The sequence below is a fragment of the Abrus precatorius genome, unplaced genomic scaffold, assembly GCF_003935025.1.
Source record: "Abrus precatorius isolate BTA unplaced genomic scaffold, Abrus_2018 Scaffold3, whole genome shotgun sequence".
Lineage (NCBI taxonomy): Eukaryota > Viridiplantae > Streptophyta > Magnoliopsida > Fabales > Fabaceae > Abrus > Abrus precatorius.
This window is the reverse complement of record NW_020874373.1, coordinates 25,407,007-25,417,325: the sequence shown is the minus strand read 5'-3', so window position 1 is coordinate 25,417,325 and position 10,319 is coordinate 25,407,007. Positions and strand designations below refer to the sequence as shown.

Genomic DNA, 10,319 nt, shown 5'->3' with positions numbered 1-10,319 from the left:
AATTAAAACATGTGTAGTATAATATTATTTTCTTTTATCAATCGTATGATAATCATCACCCAATTATTTCAATTATAAGGATAAGAAAAAGAAACATCACAATTTCAATGTGTGTCCACACCATTCAAAATATGTAATGAATTTATAATTGATAAAAAAAATTTAACTAGACATTTTCATTTTCCAATATAAATATATATTCTTTCACGGCTTCTATGGTTGCAATCCTAAATTTTGTGGCATTCTCTCTCTGCGTTGTAGAACATTTTAGAAAATGGAGAACATCGAAGTTAGAAACTTTGTGGACAACGAATATGAAGAAATCCCCGATTCCTTTACTTGTTGCGTTTGTCTGTAAGTCTCTTTCAATTGCTAACATTTGTTTTCTTGTGGAATTCCTTTGCCATGAAAGAGAAACACCCTTCGCTCGTTGATTATCGAGGTTCAATTTTGTTATTGAATTCTTATTCATATTTCAGAAGGACCGTAAGGGATGCCCTTATTTTACAGAAAAACAAATTAGAAATTTATTCATCAATTAAGTTGAAATGATGCGAACAATTCAAAACTTTTCCTTTTTCTTTTGTTATGATCTAACGTTTGTGTACAACTATACATGCATTGTATATCTAAAATCTTAATTGAATTCACAATTCATTGAACATGTTGCAAATGCAATTAGAAAAGGAATAAATCAAAGTAGTGATTCATCAAAAAAAATTTTCAAATTTGTATTCGGAAAATAAAAATTTGACTTCAGACCCCAAAACATTCTTCTGATACAAGTTGCTTATTCTCAAGCTTTGAAATTTTTTTTTCTATTGTTTAAAGTTTCTTTATGAGCAGCCATATAGTTTTTTGAACAAAATGTATTTATGGACTTTGACTTTACTTTTGTTATGCAGGGATATGCTATACAAGCCAATTGTGCTATGTAAGGAAGCATTATTTTCTACAAATACATATGAATATTATATTAGTGTGATAAATTCTCACTCATTCTCCCTCTCTATTTACAGCTTGTGGTCACATGTGTTGTTTCTGGTGTGTCTATAAATCAATGAATTGTTTGCGTGAGTCTCAATGTCCAATATGTAGACATCAATACTATCACTTTCCAACAGTCTGCCAAATGCTTCACTTTTTGCTTCTTAAGATTTTTTCTGTTGCTTACAAAAGAAGGGAAAATCAAATTCTTGGTGTGTCCCTTTCTCCAATATCTTATGCATGAACTTATTAAATATATACGTGATATATTCCTTTAACAGTTATTATTTTGTAAAAAGATTTTATTTTGAGATAATTTTTGTTCATATGTTGTTCTGTTTGCTGATATTTTTAAATAAAAATTATTTTTACATTCACTTTATCAAAAAAAGAGATATTTACATCAATATGTGATGTTTAATTGTTTTAAGCATTGAATACAATGGTGTTTTTAAACTCACAATTGTAGTCTATTAATGTTGATTCATTTAAGGTGTGTGCTCAATAAATGTTAACATGATTTTTATGATTGGCTACTTGTGTCAAGTCCATTCTCTTTAAGGGTGATGCTGGCTCAATTTAGGATCCCTTGCTCAATTTTCCTATATTTCAATGTTAAGATTCGAACGGGCATACAAAGTAAAATATAATTATAATAATTAGGATAAATATAAAATCATGAATTTATATCACATAGCTAGTATAAATAATCTCTTCTGCTATGTAATTCTATCTTGTGTCTCTTGTTTCTCTACTGTCAACAATATATAATGAGTACATATGCATAGTATATAGCAATCACATAGAAGTATCACCAATGTTTCTTGGACTAAAGTAAAATAACGTGAATAAGTTTTTGTATCTCTATTTTGAAATGTGTTATAGTATTTTATAGATATTTGAAACTTTATTACTTAATTTGTTTTATGGTATTTTAATTATTAGTACTCTTAGTATAGTTGAGAATGTAACTTTATCCTTACTTCCTTGATATCACTTTCTATTAAATTTGTATTTTTCATAGAGTAATATTTTTGTTTAGTTTTTAGGCTGATTTTGACTATATTTCTTCGTGCACGTCTTGCTTTAGAGGAAGAAAAGAAATCAGGCCTCTACTCCCCTCAATTTGATCCTAATACATGTGAATCACAAGCTAAATTTGGTCATGCCAGTATCCCTTCGTCCTCCTCTATTATGAATTCGGCACACAACTCATGCAATGTGAGAACTTCAGAATGTACGAAACAATCAGAGTCCTTTGCCCATAAAGAAGATGAAAGCATCATCAATTATGAGCACTCTTCTGATGGAAAGCCTAACAACATTATTGAGACTTCTATGGAAGGAAAAAATTTGCTTCAGGAAGAGTTTTCTCTGCAACAGAAAATATCAATTGTAGATGTGATGTGTACGACGTGCAACCAATTACTCTTTCATCCTGTAGTTCTTAATTGTGGTCATGGTACTCAATGCATTTAAATTTTCTTTTAATTATAATTGATAGAATCCATTATAGAAAACTTAATTGGTATATTAATTGTTTTTTTTTTTTAATTTTCATCATTTCGTACAGTACACTGTGAAACTTGTGTCATTAAAATAGCTGATGAGATGCTTAGATGTCAAGTTTGTCAAAGTCCACATCCAAGAGGATTTCCAAAAGTGTGTTTGGAGTTTGATCACTTTTTGGAGGAACAGTTTCCTATAGAATATGGACAACGAAAAGATGCTACAGAATTAAGGCAAATCGAAGTCAATCCAAAGGCCCCTTCTTCTTGTATGTATATTTTCCTATATTCTTGTACAAGATTAATAATATCTTCAAGCATTTGTGTATATGACTTATCTTTCATCTTAAGAATATTTTATATAGTTTGACCTATTGAAGTATAGATAGTTTAATCCTCACGCTTATTTGTTCTATTATTTGTATATGCTTCTAGTTATTGAGAATTTTTTTCTTTTAGGTTCATTGGATGATGGTAACAAGGGAGAAAATATAGATCGGTGGTCAAATCTTAAATCAAAGGTTCACATTGGAATTGGTTGTGATTATTGCGGGGTAAATGCTCTAGTGCATTATATCTTGTATTTGTGTTTATATGTTGCTTTGTCTTCAAATTCTTTTAATTTTTGCATATGCTTTATATATATTGTGGGAGAAGGGGGAGTGATTGCTGGGTTTGGTTGATCAGAGTGCAAACGAAAATAAATATTGTTACAGTAAGTCATACACTTAATCAAATTTATCTATTTTATTAACCTAGATAGGTAGCAATTATTATATATGGTTACTTGTCTTTTTTTTTAACTGTAAGTGTTAACAAGTAATTGAGCTTCGACTCTCACATGTCTAGAAAGAAAATTATAAACTATTCTAGTTTAAACTTGTAATTGTAACTTCCTGATTTGCAACATACTGCCAACTTACTAATGCATAATCATATGATTTGAGACAGTCACCTACAATAACTTAACGATGTGACAAATATTCATCTTATTACTAGTTTTATTATTAATATTTTTATGTTATAAAAACTTTCACATGTAATTGCATTGTATTAAAAGTTGTGTATTACTTCAAAGCGATAATTAATATTATCATTCCTACAATTTTTGTAGTGTGGTGATGTTTGACTTGTTTGTACAGATGTTTCCAATACTTGGAGATAGATATAGATGCATTGAATGCAGAGAGAAGATGGGTTTTGATCTTTGTGGTGATTGTTATAAATCTCGCTCCAAGCTTCCAGGTCGATTTAATCAACAACACACCTCAGAGCATACGTTCAAGCATATACAACCAAATATGGTTTATAATATACTGATGAGACTAGCCACAGGGCAATTACCGAGCAGTTCTGTTGACATGGATTTATTAGAAAATTTAGAAATTACTGATAGAATACTTTTGGTTGATGATGATGAAGATAACCAAAATGATTCTGAAGACAGCAATTGAAAGGTTGAGCACACAAAATGTTCGGGTCTTATATTGTGGTTTTGGTGAAAGGTTTAAATAGATATGAGATAAGCACTTAAGGCAATGCCTCAAGGAAGTTTCCTAGTCAATTGGCTAGAAATTCTCAAATCCACAAGGTCTATGTGATTTTCTTAATTTATGTCAAATTGCATTATTTTTATGTTCTAAAGTGAACGTCTCTAAGATGTGGCAATCTATGACGATTTCCAATCATTGTATTAGATGCAGACAATAACAAAATGTATTAATTTTAATATTAATAATAATATACCATATAATAGCAGCATTATCCCTCTATCATTGGAACCCTATTTGAGGCAAGACGAAACATAGAATCAAAATTGAAAAATGTAACAATGCTTGTAGGAACATGTTTTTCTCTCTTGAATGAATACACTTAAGTCTGAATGGTGACCAGTTAGAATCTATTGAATATATCTTAAAAAATTAATTGTTTAAAAAAATGTATATAAAAAATGTGGGAAAACATGATTGAGTAATCTAATGTCAAATCAAATAAAATTTAGTTTTCACTTTTTTTAATAATAACACCCTTTTTATTGTATTTTCTAATAATTTAATTTTAAAATACATTAAACACTTCTAAAATAGTGATGTTCCATGCACTTGATTTTCAGTATTACTGTAAATAACTTTTATTTTGTTCTTCATATTTTTATTTTCTTCGTGTGCACAAAACATTTTTTTATATAAATTTTGTATATTTAAGAAAAATATTTAATTCAACAGTTAAATTAACGAATTTCAATATTTATGAATTATTTGTAGAACAACTTAATCCGAGTTTGTATATATGCATCTATATGATGTTTTGCAATGGCTTTGATGTATTTAAGAACTTTTAATATAATGATTGAATTGATAAAATTTAATGTTTTATAAATAATTATTAATTGGAGTAACTCTTGTTAGAGTTACTCTTGAATCTTGATACAGTTAGGCATTGTTATTAACCTAACAAAAAAGTACATAATTTGAAAATAGTGTAACAATTTCAGATAGATACAAATGGTTCACGAATTTGTTTGATTAAAATGAGCATTGTCAACTTATTAAAGCAGCTAAGTTTTGGTTTGTTAAATTTGAGTTGCTAGTATCTGAATCTAACTACTTGTTTGACACTATTTTTTATTCTGTCTTTTAAAAAGGAATATAAGCTCTAACAATTCTACCTTTATCACCTTGCATTTTAAACTCTAAACCTAATCAATTAATATATAGAATATTTTCATCATTTGAAATTTTTATAAAAATTAAAAATAATTTTTATAAATGTGGAGAAAGAGAGGAACACATTCATGATGTGTCTTTTCTATTCTTATAATACCTACCATCCATAATGAGATTATATGGTTACAATATATTCATCTCACTCTCACCTGAGAAGAACTTTCTCACCTAATACATGGCCCATATATATAATATTAAATATAATCTAAACGTAAAATTGTTTATTAATAATATGTATTATGAATATTTACTAAATAAAATAATTCTTTGTAATCAATATATTATAGTTAAAATATTATTTATTAAAATTATAATAAAATATTAATAAAATAAAATAAAATAATCCCAAAATAGAGGATTTAAAATGTGAGATCTAAATAAAAAATATCATATAACATCTTTCATAATAAAAACATAAATGTTTTACTATATTTTGTTTTTATATGGCCGGCAAAACTTCCCCTCTAAGTTCTTAACATTCATCAGGATTCAGATTATATTACATTAATTAGAAAAAATCTTTTATAATTTTATTTTGAATCATCAACTTCTTTTTCCTTTCTTCTTCGTTTGGCTATGAAGGTAAAAAAGTTAAATGAATTGAAAAATTAAACAAAAAGAATTCTTGGCTAAGGATATATATAACACATCGAGTAGTTTTAATAACAAAGTAAAAGTTGGTACTTCCCTTCAAAGTGATTACAATGTTTGTCAAAATTAATCTCAATAATATATTTTACTTTAAAATATTTGCTATTTTAAATAAGAGAAAACAAGTTGTATTTAAATTATTTATCCAAATATGCATTTTATCAGCATGATCACTAAATTATGTTACTTTTCAAAAGCAACAAACTTTTCTTATCAAGGAACTCGGGTTGAGTTGTTTGCTCAGATAGTACTGTTAATTTGGGTTATTTGGCTTAACATAGGCTGAGCTACATTGAATAGCAAGCTAATGCAAGTTGAGTTTAAAAAGCGTAGAACAATTCAATCCAGTAGCGAGTTTATGCAAATAACACCACTTTATGATACTTTAAAAAAAAAACACTTATTTTATTACGTATTAAAGATAAATGATTTTTATATATTAGTTTTTCATTTCCCACAAATGAATTCATTTAATATATATTGCCTAGAATTATAAAAAAAATAAAAAATTAAGCTACAACATTCATAATTTCATATTAGATTTTGTTTCTAACAAAAAAAATTAAAGATAAAAAGAAGACGAACATATGTGCAAAACAATGTAAAATATTCAAATGTAAAACACCAAGTTAATAACAATCAATGATATAGAGCATAACCTCGAAAATAATATAAAAAATTTTAAAATTACTGGTATAACAACAATATACATGTGTTCACAGATTCACATCTTCATGTAACAGATATAAGAAAAGTCATCACATGCACACATTGACAATTGACATCAAAAATCTCAAAAAAATTCTAAAATTACAGTTCTATATTTAGATGTAGAGAATAATGCTTTAAAATAGGAAAATATATTAAAATATTGGTAGCTTATTTAATACATTATAAAGATTGAAAAATCATAAAAATTAAGAATTTGACATGATTATAGAACCAATTAAATATAATATACTAATAAATATTAAATTAATTATCATATATATATATATCTCGATAAAAGTGTAATCCACATATACAATATTGTGTAAAAAAAATATAAATATACAAAAGTATACATATTTTAAATGTATGACACTGGAATTAATGTAGAAGAGTAAAAGTCATATAAATATTAAAAATAAATTTGTTATAATTAACAAAAGAAAGGATAATAAAAAAGAGTATTTCAAAAATAATACGAAATTTGAGAAAAATAAATATAAAAGTAATGAAGTTTGTAATTTCTAACACACAAAATGCATTTTTAGCGTGAAACTAAATATATGTAATTACTAAATATTTTGATTGAGTACTTCAAATAATGATTAAGTATTATGAATTTTATAAAATTAAACATAAGTAATTATGATAAGTTTATATAAAATAATATAGAAAAATTTTATAAAAAATAAATATAATTATTATAAGAAATTTGAATGTTTATGAAATGTAATAATGTTTTTATAAATATAAAAATAGATATTTATGAAAAATATGAAAGTTTATATTAAGTAATAAAAAAGGAGGAGAATGAATCTCTAATGACAGTAACCAAATGATTATATTTATAGGTTTCCTTAATTATGTATGTTATTAATAATCTTTATGTTGTATTTGTGGTCATGCTGTGTCCAGTAGGAGTTAAGGCTCCTTTTCTCTTGTATTCTGCAGCATCTTACTTAGAGCTTAATGATGACCCTTCATTTGATGGACTAGATGATTACAAAAAGAAGCAAGTGGTGAAACAGATTTATATGTAAAATTATGTTGTTTAAGACTTTTCCACTTAGACCTTCATTTTTCCTTTGATTTGTAATATCCTTCAATAATTTAAGAAAATTTAGGAGCTTTGTATAATACTACTTACTTCTGGACATGACTACTCATATAAATTAGAATTATGTTTTTTCGGTCTCTAAAGTTTACATACCAATAATAAAATGATATAACAACATAGCAATAGAGATGAAATTATTAATAGTAATAGAGACATTTCAGTATAGATTTTCGTACAAGGAACTGAGCATAGAGACAGAGTAGTTGTTAAGTTCTTAGAGAAGTGTTCGATGGTAATGATAAAGTAATTGATAATAATTACCGGCCATGATAGTGTTAGAAGAATAAAGAAAGATAGGAATAAGTAGATGAAATATTTTAAGAATTAAGTACCAAAATGTTTGATGAGTAACAATCTTATGGACAAAAATATGGGTGAATGCAGAGGCTTAAGCTAAAAATATTGAAAGAGAGGTAGCTGAAGTACTAAAGGAAAAAGCAGAAAAGGAAGCTTAATAGAAAACATTTGTGGAGGAGCTAATTGATAATTATGTATTTTAACATGTTTTTATAGTCTATGTATTTATATTTGACTATTATTGTATTTAAGTTTTACATTAATTTATATATTAATTGTGCAGTCTAATATTAAATAATATAATTAAATTTTTTAATATATTTTGAGTCTAAAATAAATAAAAAATAAGATTTTATTATAGTTAACATGTTCATACTTTAACAGCTAATATAAGAATGTTTCGAGCCATATACACGATCATATTTATGATCTTATACAATCTGTTTACCTATGAGAAATCTAATTATAAAAACATATTAGGGTTTTGAAACCCTTTAAAAATAACTTAATTGCAGCAACTTAGACATTTATTTTAAATCTCTCATACCTCACACTCATCCTTTTTACATCTCTCACGTTAATTTGGTTAGTAGTTTGGTTACAAAATGCTACTAAATTGATAGAGAAACTCTTTCCTTGGATCATCAATACTAAGATTCTAACGTGAAAGTCATTCTAACATAGACTTTCATTGTTTACTGCAAATGTGATCGTGTTAGATATAATTTTATAATAAAGGTAAATTTTGGGATGTTAAGAGAAATGAGAGAGTATTTTATACTTTTTTATATATAGAACAGTCTATTAATTTTAATAATAAAATTATTGATATGTTTAAAAAATATATAAATATCATTTAATATTTTAATATAATTTTAAAAATATTTAATATCTCTCAAATTTAAAAACATCATAATATAAAGCTTTTATAAATTGAATAATAATAAAGGAATTCAGTACAGTTGTAGTAAGGATAAAAAGCAGTAAAATTTCAATTGGCTAACGTGAGAAAGTTGTAATCTTTGACATATTAAAATCCACATGTATGATAATAACATCATGAAAAATAAAGTCAAAACTAAATCCTGTTGTAGTACCACTCCTGCCAGTTCCGAACACCCTCTTAACCCTGCATTGCATTCAATGCAAGGACCGAAGAAACGCCATGATTGAAGTGTAGGTACAAATTTGGCTAAACGTCTTTAAAGTTAAATTATAATTAAAATAATATTAAATTAATTTTAATAATATATCACTAAACACACAAATTCATTTTAATTTATAATTTTAAGATCAAGTATCAATAAATATAGTTCTAAATTAAACACTTGAAAATAATTATCAACTATAATAATACTACTTCATTCAGACAAAATTTAACTTCAATAAAAAATAATTTAAATAATCTCTATGATGTTTTATAAATTTAAAAGATATTATATATCTTCTCAATTATTAATTTAAGGAAAATATATAATACACTCTAAGTTTATGAAACCGTAATAAGAGCCAAATATTTATAGTTTAGAAAAAAATTAATAATAAATTTATATTAAAATATGTATTTTTATTTCAAATATATATAAAAGTTATTTTTTCACGGTCAAAACAAACCTGTACTTGGTTGTCACACGCTGTATGTCTTACATGTTCATTCGGATACATGGCTTCATGTACGTTGGCTGAATGCTCAAAAGGAAATTTCTGGCAATTACCATACACTATGGCAGACATGAATACAATACTGAAAGTTTAAACTTTAATGTAACAGTCTTGAGCGACTTTCCGCAAGTCAAACCATCTGCTACTATATGGATATATAATAGTCGATATCATTATTTATTCAATTTAAAATTTTGTAACTATTTAAGAAGTTGCTATTTGATAAGATAACGATTTTAGGTAGGAGTGTTTTATGGATTGGATTTATGAAAAATTAATTTAAATTTATTTTAAATCTTATTTTATGGTTTGGATTTTAAATTAGTTTATTTTAAAAAAAAATCAATTTAAAACTGAATTTAAAATTTAAATTTGATTTAAAATTAGTTTTAAATCCAGTTTTGATCAAAATTAATTTTAAATTTGATTTTAGTTAAAAACCAGTTTTATTTTTATAAATATCAACTATTTTAAGGGAAAAAAAACTCTAAAAAATAATCATATCATAAAATAAATTTTTCTTAACTTAAACAAGTTGAAATCTTAATAATTTTACCACTCAAAAAAGTTTCAGTCACAATACTATGTTTAATCATGAATCTAAATATATGATAGCAGTATTACACTTTTTTTTTTTTTGTTAATTGTCAAAGACTATACATA

General features: G+C 25.7%; 1 protein-coding gene across 3 annotated transcripts; it reads left to right on the top strand.

Moving 5' to 3' along the window:
- The first annotated feature begins 221 nt into the window (after nt 1–221).
- Nucleotides 222–3,959, top strand: LOC113863178 (E3 ubiquitin-protein ligase PRT1-like). 3 transcript variants are annotated; one of them, XM_027496647.1, is made up of 7 exons: nt 222–354; nt 906–934; nt 1,020–1,199; nt 2,078–2,449; nt 2,561–2,764; nt 2,955–3,049; nt 3,638–3,959. In XM_027496647.1, the coding sequence occupies exons 1-7, from the start codon at nt 275–277 to the stop codon at nt 3,947–3,949; spliced, it is 1,272 nt and encodes a 423-aa protein (XP_027352448.1). In that variant the 5' UTR covers nt 222–274; the 3' UTR covers nt 3,950–3,959. The 3 variants fall into 3 exon arrangements, with proteins under 3 accessions (XP_027352448.1, XP_027352450.1, XP_027352451.1); XM_027496650.1 differs by having other exon boundaries at nt 251–354; nt 1,099–1,199; nt 2,561–2,744; nt 2,953–3,049; XM_027496649.1 differs by having other exon boundaries at nt 232–354; nt 906–1,199; nt 2,561–2,744; nt 2,953–3,049.
- The last annotated feature ends 6,360 nt before the right edge of the window (nt 3,960–10,319 follow it).

Coding starts and splice junctions, on each gene's coding strand:
- LOC113863178 (XM_027496647.1), top strand. CDS start 275: ATGGAGAACATCGAAGTTAGAAACTTTGTGGACAACGAATATGAAGAA. Junction 355..905: donor TTTACTTGTTGCGTTTGTCT/GTAAGTCTCTTT, acceptor TTTGTTATGCAG/GGATATGCTATACAAGCCAA. Junction 935..1,019: donor ATACAAGCCAATTGTGCTAT/GTAAGGAAGCAT, acceptor CTCTATTTACAG/CTTGTGGTCACATGTGTTGT.